The 17,123-nt window shown below is 39.0% G+C and overlaps 2 protein-coding genes and 1 pseudogene across 6 annotated transcripts in view; 2 read left to right on the top strand and 1 right to left on the bottom strand.

Moving 5' to 3' along the window:
- LOC124405513 (glutamate receptor ionotropic, kainate 2) overlaps nucleotides 1-612 on the top strand; it is an 88,208-nt gene extending 87,596 nt beyond the window's left edge. For all 5 annotated transcript variants that reach the window (XM_046880479.1, XM_046880470.1, XM_046880461.1 and 2 more), the window contains one exon: nucleotides 486-612. In XM_046880479.1, coding sequence (XP_046736435.1) covers nucleotides 486-492 — 7 coding nt within the window. In that variant the 3' untranslated portion in view covers nucleotides 493-612. The remainder of the gene's footprint in view (nucleotides 1-485) is intronic.
- Nucleotides 613-6,879: 6,267 nt separating this feature from the next.
- LOC124409036 (venom acid phosphatase Acph-1-like) lies at nucleotides 6,880-8,897 on the bottom strand. The gene is made up of 7 exons (XM_046886431.1): nucleotides 8,546-8,897; nucleotides 8,368-8,478; nucleotides 8,065-8,309; nucleotides 7,851-8,004; nucleotides 7,607-7,733; nucleotides 7,218-7,426; nucleotides 6,880-7,105 (listed from the first exon to the last, which is right to left on the bottom strand). Exons 1-7 carry the CDS (start codon nucleotides 8,624-8,626, stop codon nucleotides 6,956-6,958), a joined length of 1,077 nt encoding a protein of 358 aa, XP_046742387.1. The 5' UTR covers nucleotides 8,627-8,897; the 3' UTR covers nucleotides 6,880-6,955.
- On the top strand, nucleotides 8,737-11,626 carry LOC124409027 (annotated as a pseudogene).
- Nucleotides 11,627-17,123: the final 5,497 nt, after the last annotated feature.

Genomic DNA, 17,123 nt, shown 5'->3' with positions numbered 1-17,123 from the left:
GTTAAATAGATTTTCACGTCTTTGAAAATTTGATTTTGTCACTCGTCTACAGTCTGATCTCTCCAAATTTTCACCCACGTCAGTTTTTTTGAAACGCATGCTCTTAGATGAAATTACGATTTGGATGCAGGGGTGAAATTGTGAAATTTTTAGAAAATGATATTAAAATTTAATTAAAATTATTCGTCCAGTCGAATTTTTTTCCAATTTCGTAAAACATATTTTTTGTTCAAAACTTATTTCGGTATCGTCGATTAAAAATTGGATGCACTCGCACTCGAAAAAATTTAACAAGCTTGCTAGCAGAGCTTCGGAGTTCCGACTTGAACCGTTCTCTGCACCCTCAAGTCTCATCGGAGAGCTTGCATAGTTGCTTTCTAGTGTCTTCTCGCCGCCCCCCGCAGAGCAAAAGCAATCCAAAGTTGGCAGAGCGAGAGTACGAAACGTCGGTTCGACGCTTACTGACCCTCGAATAATTTCCGCAGGAGGTGACCACCCTGAGAGCATTCTCTGGAGGTTCGACTGCGACCTGGCCGGTGAACCCGACGTGGTGATTTCGCCCCCGCCGCCCCCGCCACCACCCCCATCGGCCGCTGTCTCGCGGACGACGACCCTTTGACCAATACTGGAGGAGGTGCCCACCGGGGTTCCCGTCCAAAAAAACATCCCCTCGAGCGCCTCGGCCCTTGTCGTCAACGTGGACCAAAAGGAGACGTGCTTATAGCAGATGGTGAAAATCGGTGGCGAGGAGTCGGGAACGTTGCCGATTAAACACTCGGACTATTCGCAATGAACCGGGGGTGAATCCTCCCCGAAGTGTTGAACTCGTTCATTCGTAATTTGCGGGGTGAAGGTTGAGACTCTTCCTATTCGTTCGGCATTGTTATTGTAGGTATGCTCAATGCCTATTGCACGGATAATCAACCGCAGGGTTGTGAACATAAAAGAAAGAAAAAAAAAACAGAAAAAAGATAATGGTGAATGAATGGAAATTGGAAGAAACGCAAGGATATATAAAGAAAATCAGAGACACTGGAAGTGAAAGTGAAGAGAAATCAAATACAGAAACGACAAATATTGTAACAAAAATCGAAGTCTCATAATTAGCTAGTCAAAGTTGTTGTTTTTTTTTTTTTTTTCTCGTTTCTTCTCCCTCTCTCTCTTTACGACAAATAATACAGTGTAAAAAATTATCGAAACGACACTAGCAACGAACTTCAGTGCACCTAATTGGTTAAAATAAATTATAATAACGTCGTGTATTACGTTGCATAATACACTTACCTGTTGTATAAAATGGATAATGTGCGATAATGTGGGTTAGGAAGTGGATGAATATAATAATAATAATAATAATAACACGTGAATTTGTAAAAAAAAAAAAAAAAAAAAAAAAAAGGAAAAAGAAAGAAAAGAAATCAACGAACACTGAAAAACATTTTAGAAAATACAAAAATTGAAAAAACTGGTTTTGGAAAAAAATTTGCTGCAGCGTATATTGTTGTATGAACGGTAAGGCTGGTCTTTTTCCAATTCGCGTGTCTTGTACAGTAATTGTAACGTTGTATAAACAATATGTATAATGAAACTCTATGAAATGTAAGGTAACTAGTAAGTTGATAAAAGAGAGAATTGAGTATAGACGTATAAAAGACGATAATTTGTTTAGCTAACGACGTAGGTGAAAACGAAGAGTGTTTTAGTAGTATTTTGACACAATTGCGAAATTCAATTAGTTGAATGATTGTCACGGCGTGGAGGAAGAAAATACTTGTAAGCGATTTACAGTGTTGAGTGATATTCATAAAATAAATTATTTATATTATATAGTATGATGTATAAATATATATATATATATATATATATATATATATATATATATATATTATATACATATATATGTACATATAATATATAATATACACACATATATATGTATATGAAATTTGTTACGTAGGTTATACCGATGAAATAATTTTTATTTATATCAAAGTTATTATTGTATAATATTGTTCAAAAATTATTCACACACACACAACGTCATCATTTTATTTCCGATCCGAGAGTAAGATCATAAAATGTTTACAGATAATAATTAATCTTGCCAAAATTCAATCAGGATTTATTTATAAAATAATTACGTGTGATCGATCTGCCACGCGTCATAATTATTTTCACATTTTCACCTACACATGTGAGTGTAATAAATAATTATGATGCCAATGAATTTTTTTAAATTTAATAAATAACTCGAACGTTTGAAGAAAATAATAATCGATTAACTCGCGCACACGCAAAGTAAAATGAAAAAAAATAATTCGTGCAACGAAAAAGAGATATCAAAATTCTGGTGAAAATTTAACTAAGTCGATTATTTTTTAACTCCAGCTGTTCAACTCCGCGAGTGACAAAAGTTACGACAAAAAATAAAAAAAAATAACAACAAAACAATTCCTTACAATCCGACACGTGTGTCGATAAATCTGAATCGAAGAATAATAAGAAGACTTGACAGATGATTGAGATTTAAGGAGGGTGCAAAAACAGCTGCGTGTGGATAACGTAATAAACCGATAACGCAGGTAACAATTTCTTCTTCGTTTCAAGCGAAAGTTTGAGAGGAAATTGGTGGAAAATAGCTGCAAAAAAGTCCTAAAAAGAAGTGAAGTTTTGCAGTCCTGTGACCGGGAAGGTAAAAAGTTCAATGCATTTCGATGGCACATTTTTCAAAAGGCTTCTATGAAATTCATTGCAAAGAGGATAGAGATTCGAGAATTTATATGAAACCGGCCTACATTCAATTGGATAATTTCAATTCTCCATTTCCACGATTACGTTTGTTTAAAATTTATACGTTCGTTTGTGTGAAGGGTGTCGTGTAATGTTCGCCGAAAACTCCCGCGGAGATCCTGGATACTTTGTCTATAACAAAATAAAGAATTTCAACAATAATGAAAGGTGTGTTTTAATCTGTATTTTGAACATTGTTACGGCCGACGGAAAGACGACAAATTAGGTCTCAAATATTTTCGTGCTTTTTCAGCTAGATTTCACGCTGGTGGGAGCAAACAAAAAATTAATTAACAATTTGTTACCTAACTGAAGCACGGCGAGGCATGTGCCAATCAAATTATTCCGCTGTAACGAGAATGTCTGGTTTATTAAACGTAAAAGGAATAATTAATTATAAGGTTGAAGAAAAAAAAACACAGAATTGTATAAAAGTACCTGCCTTGCGTAATGACCGGAAAGTTACGAGACGTTATTTCTTCTTTCTTCCCTCTCTTTCTCTCTCTCGCTCTTTCTTTTTATTCCTACTTTTATACAGAGTGATAAACGGTTTAATAATCGTTTTAATGAACGCGAAGGTAAACTTAAATTGAAGAGAGAAAACTTGAAGCTTTATTTAATTACATTATGTTATTATATCACACGTATTGACTTTGAAAATGTACTTTCTCTTAGCACAGAAATGTGCCTAAAATCAATATCTGTAGGTACAATTTGGAGATGCTAAATATGCGAGTAAGGATATCGAGTGGGAAGAAAAGGAATCGATGCCTGAAAGCGAGAAATGCGAAGGGCGAAAGGTGAAAGCAGGAACTCGGTGAAAAAAATTCAATGGATTTATCTTCAAAGGGGGGTGAGTTCCTCCTCCATCCCTTTCTCCTTCACTCGCATCTTTTCTTCGAGAAAAGGTTCTTAATTCGATGCTAATTGATATTTGATTGCTCGCGTTAATTGCCTGATTACCCTACCCCGCTTGAGAACTTAAGTGAAAAGCCGAAAAAGACGGAGGGCGGATAACAGGACGAATGAAAAACTCTGAATAAAGGTGAACGAAGGGTCTGTAAAAGACTGCAGGCGGTTGGCACTAACGACCCATTGATGCTGAGTCCTCCCTTAAATTCGTCACATAACTTACCGATTTCGTAAAAACCCAAAAAAAAACGGAAACGTCGCTGAAATTGAGGCCAAAAATTTTATCAATCACCTCACGTTGCACTCTGGGTAATACGCGCTAATTTTGAATAATAGATTTCTACTTTTCTGTTATTTACAGCAGCTGTTTGTCTCTCGCATTGATCTAATGTTCTGTTTGCATATTTTTGCACGCTCAATTGGATCGAATGTTAAATTTCTGTTGCGGACACCCGGTATATCGCAGAGCGTATTATACGGTGACTCCGAGTAGATCCATCTCGAGTTTGTCTAGTTTGTACGTCTACCCACGTCTCGTATATAAACTAGAGCAGAGCCCATCTTGTCTGTTGCCTCAATCTTTTTCTTTGCGATTATCCACCCAAGCCAGGACTAACCCAACCGGAATCAAATTAATTTATAATGACGCTTCTGATTATAGTGTAGCAGAATTTTTAACCGTCATCGTCAAATCATGTTCACTTTGTTACATAATTTTTTTTTCTTTCTCTTACACTCCTTCAAGTTATCCTTTCCTTGAAGTCAATCAATTTATCAGGAATGGAGTAAAAAGCTTATCTTGTAAGGCAACGCGTGCAGTGAGACTGGAAAATAATCCTTTGTAAGCCCTAAAATGAGTGAAATAAATTTTGTGAAAAAAAAAATCAGCACGCTACAAGAGAAGCCCGATTTTTGTTTTCTCCTATTACTTCTTACTTGTTCCTAACTTTTTTTCCTCCGCGATGCGTCGGCGTCTCCCCCTCATCTCGTCTCGTCTGTTTTTGCCATTTCTGAGTTCTAATTCCCTTGCTTTTCTTCTCATCGCTCAATTCAATGTGTCACTTTCGGCGCAATTTCTTGTGCAATTTTATCTCCGAGACTACGAACAATTAAATTCCCGCCCCGGCGATTCATCGTCCTGTCGTCATGGCGCCACGTCATTTTGAATTATTACCCAAGAGTAAATCGGATCCTGATGAATGGGACAGAAGTTTGCGTAATCTTATACGGAATGTACAAGATGCGTCGCCGATGATTTACACGTTGAATGGAATCTGTTTGTACTATAATGTTCATTAATGCCTTGGGCTTCCGGTGAACTTCTTTTCGGTCTGAAATAAAATTTGAGCTCGATTCTGTACGAATCATGTGATTTTATTATTATTAATTTATGAGATTGGGAGGCATTGTCACATAATTCGTACAAAATCGAGCTGAAATTTTATTTCAGACCAAAAACAAGGGACTAATAAACATTAATAACAAATGAGTAATTTCGAAAATTGACGAGTATCTTATTGAATATCAAGTTTCGATTTTTCGGTGCCTCTTTCTTCGCTCTGAATTGAAAAAAAATACGAAAATTCAAATATCCTTTGATGGATCATGGCTGTGGTAGCAGCGCAGTCATTTTTACCAATTAATAATTCATAACTCAAGGGAACTGAAATTTACGCTACAAGCAAGACGACGGGGTGAGAAATGGCTTTTGAAGAAAAAAAAATATTTAATAAAATCGAGCTAATATATATCATAGTTCAATATCCCGAAATGTTTTTCTTTATACATATTGTACATCGATTTAACGCCCACGCAAAGTGATTTCTTTGCATTCGACAAATCGTATATTATTATAAGGGAAAAAAAATTGTATTAAAAAAATCTGAGAAAAACTAACAGGCAGAAAAGTAGTTTCCGGAACCTAGAGATATTCTTTTACCTGCAACATTTCTATTTAAGATTATTTTGATCGTTGTGTTATACTGACGAAATACACATACTTCAATCTACGAAGTCACTGAGTGATAAACAAAAACGAAACGCGATACTTTTCCCGAAATTTGAATTCGTTTTTCTTGATTTAACAATTTCCTTTGTCGCTATTCATTCATTTATCAGACATTTTGCAAATGTATATGTATGAGTACAACAAATGCGACGTAAATTGTATCCAACGATGAGACAGGCAGCTGAAAAAGTCGCGATACGGCCAATAGATAAAATATATAAACCGATAATAAGGCATCAACGTCAGACTCAGGATGTCGGAAAAAGATTCGATATTTTCTAAGAGCTTTTTCTCCCCTTCGACACCCCGGTCGACATCATTCAGACGCAATACCATTTCGCGAAGGTAAACTTTTATAACGACTTACCTTCTTTGGCAGTGGATCTATGCGTCTCTGCGCACTCTAACAACCTGCAATTGTATAACTTCTTGTTATCTTTTATCTGAAAAGAAATGCTCCTCGACATTCTTAACAAGCGTTGCTGTTACTTATTATTTTAAGTGCAAAAACATTCTAACGCCTTTTATAATTTTACCTGGTTTTCACAATCCACCTCTAATGTTAACAAACAAAATCATTTTCTTTGGTGCAAATAATTGTTGCATTGCAAAGCGCCAGAGTTGAGGCAACTCGGATCATCGATATCAGTTGTGTGTTGCAAGCAATAAGGCGCACATGAGCATCAGTGTTTAAGAAATTTTTAATTAACGTACAGTGAATGATTTTTTTGATACACTAACCCATAGAAAAGGTGGAAAATTTATTTATAATGAAAGGTTTTTGAATAATTTACTTCGTCGGGATTGATTTTTTACCAATTCAATTTATTGTAAGTTAGATTGAAGATAATTATAAACTCGCACAACAAATAACAAAAGATATTATTCAATAACATTTATATTATAATAAATCCAAGAAAGACCTTTCTGGTATCAAATTTTTATTACAAATATTCCGAAACCTTTACGGAAATATTTACTTCAATATATTATCATTACAGTACACTAACGTTCTACATTCCGAATTTTAATCCAGTTCCTCGCATTCGACAATTTTGCTTTGTATCGAGCTACAACGTCTTCATTTCTGGAAACGCAGGCTCAACAGTAGACCGTCTACAAATGACGGCTCCTTAACGAAAATTTAATAATGTACACGTATGTGAGAAATTCCCTCAATTTTCCTTTAATGAATGTAAAAAATAAGTCGCATAAATTACGGATATAAAATTACTCAAGATGAATTTACGGTTCATCAACAGTCAATCCGCATTCTACAAATGGATCCCTCAGGGTGAGGTGTCTGGTAAGAATTTTCAAATCTACCAACGAACAGGGGTTCGAACACCCTGATATGTAAAGCTCTGCAAGTCCCTCGGGTTTTTTGTAGAACAGCTGAAACAACACGGGGAAATAGTCAAACAAGCAGTATAAAGAAGTGAAGAGAATGGAACTATGACGAATAATAGAGAAGAAGGGATTTCAAGGTACATAGCAATGTACCCACTCGCACGTAGTGCTGATCGTTTCGAAAGTCTCGGTGTAACTCGGCAATAACACAGCTGCCGAAGCTCGGCACGTGGGGGTAAAAACTATCCAGCACGCTAAGAAGACCGGCTATATTGATCTCGTGTCCCATGTAGAAAAGCATCTTGGTCGAGTTCTTTCCACTCGCCGCGTCATCCATATTTTTTATGAACTCTCTGATCCACATGCCTGTGAACGTGGGATTCAATCAGTAAGCGAATGGAACTGTTTGAATGTAATTTGAAAATATGAGAAAATTGTGAAGGAACTTGTTCGAAGATGAAGCAAGCTCCGACTGATATGGGTGAGTTCCGTTACTTTCAATGTTTCAGTACAGGAAGGGATGATGAAACGGAATTCACTGCCTACCTCCATTTATCCTTTTAAGCCTCCAAGTGTAGCTTTGCACAAGGTATTCGTAGGCGGCAGTTATTTCAAGCTCTTCGGATAAGTACATCTTTTTCGTCCAGGTAGGCAGTTGCAGCCCCATTGATCTCTGAAGACAAGCACTCATGACAACTATCGCCAACCATTGAAAGTACGAAATCGTTTATTTAACGATGACGACAGACCAGAAACTTGAAATAATGTTTTCATTCTTTTCAGGCTTTACCTGAGCCGTCAGCGTGTCGTAAAGCATGAAAGCGTGATATCTGGTCGCATTGAGACCCAAATGTTGGCTGAGGTATTCACGCAGAGAATTCCAATTTCCCGTATCATCTAATTCCTGAATAGTTTTTTCGGCTAGAGTCTTGTCTGCGCTGCAAAAAAAGTATCACCACTTATGTATCCTCGAATCCTCTCAGATTATTCCTGATCAATCTCACCCAACTAGCGGACAGATATAAACTCCTAGAAAAAGCAGATCCTTTGAAAATCGTTGATAATGAATCGGGATCGATTGATTGTCCGGAAACAGAGCAAGTAAGGCAGCCTGCGCTGACAGCAGACATCGTTCTGAGCTCGATGAACGGGCCTTAAACAGGCTCTCCGAGTACTCGGATAAGTTCAATTGTTGAAAATATTTTCGTCGAAGGAACTGACCCAAGGCGAAGGACCGGTTACGACCCTCCTGTTGCAAAACAATGGTGTAAAAGATTTTGAAAAACGATCAACGACACTGTACTCACCCCTGTCAATCCACCGTATCCTCCTGGTTCGTACTTTTCATTAATGTAAGGATCCGTTGGGTACCACTTAGCGGAGTTTTCGAGAGGCGCGCGGTCGCCATGTCTGCATAGCTGAAAGTAAAACACTGGTAAAACATTTCTGGAGAGGGATGATCTTGTAGCATTGTGGGGCACTCACTACTTGCACAAGTTTCAGATCCAAGCAAAGAACAACCGGCGCTATGTTAAAGGTAAGAAAATAAACGTTCCAGTGGTACATCGTTTGGGAAACTGATTCCCTCAACTGGAGTTTGAGGGACTTCTTCAGAGTCCTTCAACACGCACCCCGGCGCAATAAAACCTTAGAACAGACTAGTTCCAGAAATAGAAATGTATTCTCGCCACTGGCTTTACGTCGCCTTGGGGACGTTCCAAAATTACGTACATGCACTTCCTGAGGAGATCACGGAGTCTATATGCATGCTGTTTGGTCGAGTTTCAAAAGATGGTTGGCCGCACATGGGACTTTGTAGAAAGCCTATAATTCGCAATGACAAGTTGCGGGCAGTTTTTGCAAAGAAATTTCGAGGCGATGACTATTATCAAGAAGATAAAGAGAGATAATGCATATAATGATTCACGGTGCTGCCCGACACCACCTCGTTATCGCATTATCGCATTAAAGCTCTACTCTTCCTTGCTTACTCCTCATACTTCAAACATTGATAATGAAATTAATAAAGATTTGTTATTATTATAATTATCGTGATCTTGAACGGCAATGTTCATATCTGTTTAAAATTCTGGTAAATTATTTGGTGTAGTTGAAATTTTTCAAATTATGTAACACACAAAATTACTTTGTCATTGTTAGTGAATTGAAATGATCTCGAGAAAATCACTGCTGAACGATAAGGTTCAGAGTATTTACGTAATTACGCGGTTCCGTATTTCTGTGCTGACATGTGTCAGTTTCATATCAAATTGCCATACAAAATATTGGTATGAATATATTTTGCGATAACCTCAACCAGATAGCACTGTGATCGAACTGTTGACATTGTAGAAAAATATTTGTTCAGAAGCCAGATATTAACGAGCATGTATCCACCAACTATCGGAGATTATATTACGAGCTTTTTAATCACACTTCAGCTTCTCAAGATGCGAGGAAATATCATTGCAGCGAACGCTCTGATCGTGCTTTCAATTATCACACCAAATTGGGCCGAACTAGAGGTGACCCAAGTGCAGGTGGTGAGTAAAGAGTTGACCATATAAACAGGGAAACTAATTATTCTTCTATCTTCTTCTTTTAACTAGAATTCAAGACGAAAAAAATCTAACAAGTAGAAAATTGTCTGATCAGTTGTGTTTTCGTTTACGATTAGTATCAGAACTCTAATTGATTCGATCTGCTTTAGATATTTTTTTATACAATCATTCTCGAAGATAGCAAATTATTCCTATGATTAAATCCTGTATTTATTTCTCTTTCAGCTATTCAGACATGGGGAAAGAACTCCACTTGTTGCGGAGATGTACCCAAACGACATCTACAATATTTCCACCTACGAAGAGTGGGGCATTGGCTAATTGACAAACGTAAGTTGCAAAACCGCTCACAAAAAGTAGAAAAAAAACTTATGAAACGCGTTCAAATTATTGCAATCTTCCACGTACTCCTGCTAAGCATAAAACGAATATGACTTGCGCCAAGAACATTGCTTTGTCTTTAAAGACGGGAAAGATGCGGGAATATCGAATCGGAATGGTGCTGAAAGATCGGTACAAAGACTTTCTGGGTTCTGTTCATGTATCTACTGACGTTCATGCCGTAAGCTCAGACTGCGATCGTACAAAGACGTCACTTCAGCTGGTCCTGGCCGCCCTTTTCCCCCCCTCAGCAAATCAAGTCTGGAACCCCGATTTGCTCTGGATGCCTATCCCCATTCACTACGCACCGCTAAGTATCGACATCCTGCTCCAGGCCCACAGATGTCCACAGTTAGTATAACGTATCCATACTGTCCCCAAATGTAAGCCTTTAACATTTAACGAGATAATACGTGATTGCTTTAAATTTGAAGAGGCGTTTTCTCGGATAGAGTGACTTCCACAATTCCAAGAGCAGTTTGCAAGAAACAAAAATTTTTTTGAATTCCTCACGGAAAAAACTGGCCGCAACATTACGAGTCCGAGACCGATTTACGAGATCCAAAGTCTTCTGAGTATCCAAGTAAGAATCAATCAGGCGTGAGATATAAGTAACCGGGACTAACCAATCCTCTTACTCATGCAGAAGTCAATGAACCTTGCTTGGCCCGAATGGTGTACGCAAGCTGTCTTCGACCAGATGAGCGAGTTCGCTGATCTCGTCTTCCATATATATTAGAAGTTACACGCCAGAGATTAGGAGGCTGGAAGGTGGACCGTTGGTCAAAAAATTCATCGAGAACATGCGGCTGAACAGAACGCAGGGAAATCCACGGAAGATCTACCTTTACAGTGGCCACGGAATTACTATTTCTGCTTTTCTGGCAGCTCACGGAATCCGCGAACCCAAAATTCCGCTCTTCGGTACCGCAGTCATGATCGAAATGCTCCGGAACGAAAGCGGAAAGCGTTTCATCAGGGTAAAATTTCTCCTTTCAACATTCTAATCGCTAAAGCTCTCTCGTACTTCCGCTTCTATCGAGGCTTCTCGACAGTCGCGTCAACGTCATAAAGTATCTTTTTGCCCTCAGCTGATCCTGTGGACTGGCGTAACCGAACAGCTAAAAACACTTCAGTTACCCGGCTGTGAAACCATCTGCCCAATTGAGAGGTACTTAGAGCTGACTCGAGAAGTTATTCCATCACAGGAGGAACTTGACTGTCATTACAGGCGACTCAGTCCTAGCAAGCTCCGTGGTATCACCGATGAACGAACAACTGACGGTTGCTGAATGGAGGAGAAGCATTGAATAGTCGAAGATTGTTATATGATACATCCATTTCCAAATTTAATATAAAATTACTCAGCATCTGAACCTCCTTTCTGATCTGAAATCCATTTTTGTCACGTGTCTCACGTGTTACTTACGCTATTCAAAACGACTTCGCTAAAATGTCAGTAGATTGAATTCACACATGAGGTTCAAGAATTGGCGCTAAAATACCAAAGTACGAGAGACTGGGGTCGGTTGAAACATTTTCCAGAAAATCACTATATTCGACTACAATTTCAACTAAGCACGATTCATAATATATTTTAATTGAACCTTACTTATTTGACCACTCATGCAGAAAGGCTATAGTGGCATTATTATCTGCACTGCAAAAATATCTGGAGGCAATTTTTTAAATTGGGCAAAAATGTTTTAACCGACCCCATACCCGGAGTGATTCTAATACTATCAGAATAATGAATGTAATGCTGTAATATATTTATTTATTGAGATAAAGATAATAGAATAATGCGTAACATTGACGTCTTACTTATGATTCGGTTTCGTTCAATTCAAAACGGAACTTTGACCCAACGATAAGATTAGTTACATCACATTTGTCCTAATTTTATAATATATTTAGTATTCTAATAAGAAACCTTAAGAAAAAAATGGAAAGCTAATCAATTCTGTCAAAAAAGTCTGTTTGATTTATTTTTCATGAATAAAGATTAGATACCGCAAAATCAATACGACTAATTATTCAAAATCAAGACTGCAACACGAATTTTTTTTTTCAGATTTGTAAATTAATTAATCGCATTTTTTATGTATTCGTCAAGAATTTTATTTTTCTCTCCTTTAAAACATTGTTTTTTCACTCGATATCAACGGCACACGAATATTCCAATCTATATTTATCATTTTTGGTCATATGGTAGTAAAATATTATCAGTGCCCTCCATGCACATGATATGAGGCTGTCCACCTCAATACGGTACACCTCCAGACCTCACCGTCCCCCATTCGATCCATTTTTTGATGTGTTATCGTTCCACGTCTGAAATATTTTTCGGAATTTTTTCGGACTTCTTGGACCAACCCTATATGAGTGATGATTTTTTTTAGGCCGAAAATTTGCAGCGTTTTGTAAATTCTGAAAAGATTTACAAAAATTCTCTCGATGATGGCGAACAACCTCCAAAGTCCGAAATCGTAGACGGTATTTTCCTTATATTTTTTTTTAATTATTCAATAATTTTATTCGCCAAACCGTGTCACTGACGACTGCTAGCATTACACGAATGCAGATCAACTGTTGGTTGATAAAATGTTGAGAAAGAACGATTAAGGAACATTTGAGATTTCAGCTGGTTGATCACTTGCATTCATTTTTTCTCTACACAAACTCTTTAATTTTTTTGGACTGCTTTCACTGTCATCAATAGATGATTCTGACGACCTGATCAATACAAATTACGGATACTCATTTGTGACAAGAAGAGCAAATATCTAATACATGCGCCCGCGTGACGAAAAACTAAACATCATTCTATATTCACTCTATGTCTACCAATTTTGAAATAAGCGCAGTACCAATACGCTACGAGCATCGGGTCAAAAGTTACAGCCAAAGAACGAAAGACATATTTCCTCCATTTTTGAGCTGCTGATCTTTGCGTTGTGATTTCTTTGCTGCTGATACGACTCTCATTTTCTGTGTATTTCTGAGTTCCTGGGCGTCCAATTGATCGAAAAAGGGTCATACAAATTGATTCCGTGACGAAAATTCTCGGCTACGAAAATGACCAAAAAAGTGTGGCTAACCCCTTTGGATTTGGTGCGAAAATTTTGATGATTTTGTGAAGTGCTGAGATGAATTCTTGAGGGCACTGTTCCGACGTAATTTTAAGAAAAAAATCGATCAATCGCAGTCCCAAAACGCTGCGAGCGATAGCTGAAAAGTTTGTGCCGAAAAACTCATGATTTTCATCGTCATTTCTCTGCTGCTGGTCCGAGGCTATTTTTCATGTGTTTTCTGAGTTCCTGGGCGTCGAATTAGTCTAGAAAGCGTCATACGGATCGATTCCCAGACAAAAGATTTTTCGGCCAAAAAAAATCCAAGGCTAACCCGTTTGCATTTTTGGCGAAAATTTCGACGACTTTGAAAAGTGCTGCAATTAATTCTTTGGGGTACTATTCCGACGTGATTTCGCGAGAGGAATCGATCAATCGCAGTCCCGATACGCTGCGAGCAACACCTGCAAAGTTACAGCCGAAAAACTGCAGATTTTCATCGTCATTTCTCTGCTGCTGGTCCTAGGCTATTTTACATGTGTTTTCTGAGTTCCTGGGCGTCGAATTAGTCTAGAAAGCGTCATACGGATCGATTCCCAGACAAAAGATTTTTCGGCCAAAAAAAATCCAAGGCTAACCCCTTTGCATTTTTTGCGAAAATTTCGACGACTTTGAAAAGTGCTGCAATTATTTCTTTAGGGTAATATTCCGACGTGATTTTGCGAGAGGAATCGATTAATCGCAGTCCCGATACGCTGCGGGCAACACCTGCAAAGTTACAGCCAAAAAACTGCAGATTTTCATCGTCATTTCTCTGCTGCTGGTCCTAGGCTATTTTTCATGTGTTTTCTGAGTTCCTGGGCGTCGAATTAGTCCAGAAAGCGTCATACGGATCGATTCCCAGACAAAAGATTTTTCGGCCAAAAAAAATCCAAGGCTAACCCCTTTGCATTTTTGGCGAAAATTTCGACGACTTTGAAAACTGCTGCAATTAATTCTTTAGGGTACTATTCCGACGTGATTTTGCGAGAGGAATCGATCAATCGCAGTCCCGATACGCTGCGAGCAACACCTGCAAAGTTACAGCCGAAAAACTGCAGATTTTCATCGTCATTTCTCTGCTGCTGGTCCTAGGCTATTTTTCATGTGTTTTCTGAGTTCCTGGGCGTCGAATTAGTCTAGAAAGCGTCATACGGATCGATTCCCAGACAAAAGATTTTTCGGCCAAAAAGAATCCAAGGCTAACCCCTTTGCATTTTTGGCGAAAATTTCGACGACTTTGAAAACTGCTGCAATTAATTCTTTAGGGTACTATTCCGACGTGATTTTGCGAGAGGAATCGATCAATCGCAGTCCCGATACGCTGCGGGCAACACCTGCAAAGTTACAGCCGAAAAACTGCAGATTTTCATCGTCATTTCTCTGCTGCTGGTCCTAGCCTATTTTTCATGTGTTTTCTGAGTTCCTGGGCGCCGAATTAGTCTAAAAAGCGTCATACGGATCGATTCCCAGACAAAAGATTTTTCGGCCAAAAAAAATCCAAGGCTAACCCCTTTGCATTTTTGGCGAAAATTTCGACGACTTTGAAAAGTGCTGCAATTAATTCTTGAGGGTGCTATTCCGACGTGATTTTGCGAGAGGAATCGATTAATCGCAGTCCCGATACGCTGCGGGCAACACCTGCAAAGTTACAGCCGAAAAACTGCAGATTTTCATCGTCATTTCTCTGCTGCTGGTCCTAGGCTATTTTTCATGTGTTTTCTGAGTTCCTGGGCGTCGAATTAGTCCAGAAAGCGTCATACGGATCGATTCCCAGACAAAAGATTTTTCGGCCAAAAAAAATCCAAGGCTAACCCCTTTGCATTTTTGGCGAAAATTTCGACGACTTTGAAAACTGCTGCAATTAATTCTTTAGGGTACTATTCCGACGTGATTTTGCGAGAGGAATCGATCAATCGCAGTCCCGATACGCTGCGAGCAACACCTGCAAAGTTACAGCCGAAAAACTGCAGATTTTCATGGTCATTTCTCTGCTGCTGGTCCTAGGCTATTTTTCATGTGTTTTCTGAGTTCCTGGGCGTCGAATTAGTCTAGAAAGCGTCATACGGATCGATTCCCAGACAAAAGATTTTTCGGCCAAAAAGAATCCAAGGCTAACCCCTTTGCATTTTTGGCGAAAATTTCGACGACTTTGAAAACTGCTGCAATTAATTCTTTAGGGTACTATTCCGACGTGATTTTGCGAGAGGAATCGATCAATCGCAGTCCCGATACGCTGCGGGCAACACCTGCAAAGTTACAGCCGAAAAACTGCAGATTTTCGTCGTCATTTCTCTGCTGCTGGTCCTAGGCTATTTTTCATGTGTTTTCTGAGTTCCTGGGCGTCGAATTAGTCTAGAAAGCGTCATACGGATCGATTCCCAGACAAAAGATTTTTCGGCCAGAAAAAATCCAAGGCTAACCCCTTTGCATTTTTGGCGAAAATTTCGACGACTTTGAAAAGTGCTGCAATTAATTCTTTAGGGTACTATTCCGACGTGATTTTGCGAGAGGAATCGATTAATCGCAGTCCCGATACGCTGCGGGCAACACCTGCAAAGTTACAGCCGAAAAACTGCAGATTTTCATCGTCATTTCTCTGCTGCTGGTCCTAGGCTATTTTTCATGTGTTTTCTGAGTTCCTGGGCGTCGAATTAGTCTAGAAAGCGTCATACGGATCGATTCCCAGACAAAAGATTTTTCGGCCAAAAAAAATCCAAGGCTAACCCCTTTGCATTTGTGGCGAAAATTTCGACGACTTTGAAAAGTGCTGCAATTAATTCTTTAGGGTACTATTCCGACGTGATTTTGCGAGAGGAATCGATCAATCGCAGTCCCGATACGCTGCGAGCAACACCTGCAAAGTTACAGCCGAAAAACTGCAGATTTTCATCGTCATTTCTCTGCTGCTGGTCCTAGGCTATTTTTCATGTGTTTTCTGAGTTCCTGGGCGTCGAATTAGTCTAGAAAGCGTCATACGGATCGATTCCCAGACAAAAGATTTTTCGGCCAGAAAAAATCCAAGGCTAACCCCTTTGCATTTTTGGCGAAAATTTCGACGACTTTGAAAAGTGCTGCAATTAATTCTTTAGGGTACTATTCCGACGTGATTTTGCGAGAGGAATCGATTAATCGCAGTCCCGATACGCTGCGGGCAACACCTGCAAAGTTACAGCCGAAAAACTGCAGATTTTCATCGTCATTTCTCTGCTGCTGGTCCTAGGCTATTTTTCATGTGTTTTCTGAGTTCCTGGGCGTCGAATTAGTCTAGAAAGCGTCATACGGATCGATTCCCAGACAAAAGATTTTTCGGCCAAAAAAAATCCAAGGCTAACCCCTTTGCATTTTTGGCGAAAATTTCGACGACTTTGAAAAGTGCTGCAATTAATTCTTTAGGGTACTATGCCGACGTGATTTTGCGAGAGGAATCGATCAATCGCAGTCCCGATACGCTGCGAGCAACACCTGCAAAGTTACAGCCGAAAAACTGCAGATTTTCATCGTCATTTCTCTGCTGCTGGTCCTAGGCTATTTTTCATGTGTTTTCTGAGTTCCTGGGCGTCGAATTAGTCTAGAAAGCGTCATACGGATCGATTCCCAGACAAAAGATTTCTCGGCCAGAAAAAATCCAAGGCTAACCCCTTTGCATTTTTGGCGAAAATTTCGACGACTTTGAAAACTGCTGCAATTAATTCTTTAGGGTACTATTTCAACGTGATTTTGCGAGAGGAATCGATTAATCGCAGTCCCGATACGCTGCGGGCAACACCTGCAAAGTTACAGCCGAAAAACTGCAGATTTTCATCGTCATTTCTCTGCTGCTGGTCCTAGGCTATTTTTCATGTGTTTTCTGAGTTCCTGGGCGTCGAATTAGTCCAGAAAGCGTCATACGGATCGATTCCCAGACAAAAGATTTTTCGGCCAGAAAAAATCCAAGGCTAACCCCTTTGCATTTTTGGCGAAAATTTCGACGACTTTGAAAAGTGCTGCAATTAATTCTTTAGGGTACTA

The sequence above is a fragment of the Diprion similis genome, chromosome 1 (genome assembly GCF_021155765.1).
Source record: "Diprion similis isolate iyDipSimi1 chromosome 1, iyDipSimi1.1, whole genome shotgun sequence".
NCBI classification, from domain to species: Eukaryota; Metazoa; Arthropoda; class Insecta; order Hymenoptera; family Diprionidae; genus Diprion; species Diprion similis.
This window is presented reverse-complemented; position numbering and strand designations above follow the sequence as displayed.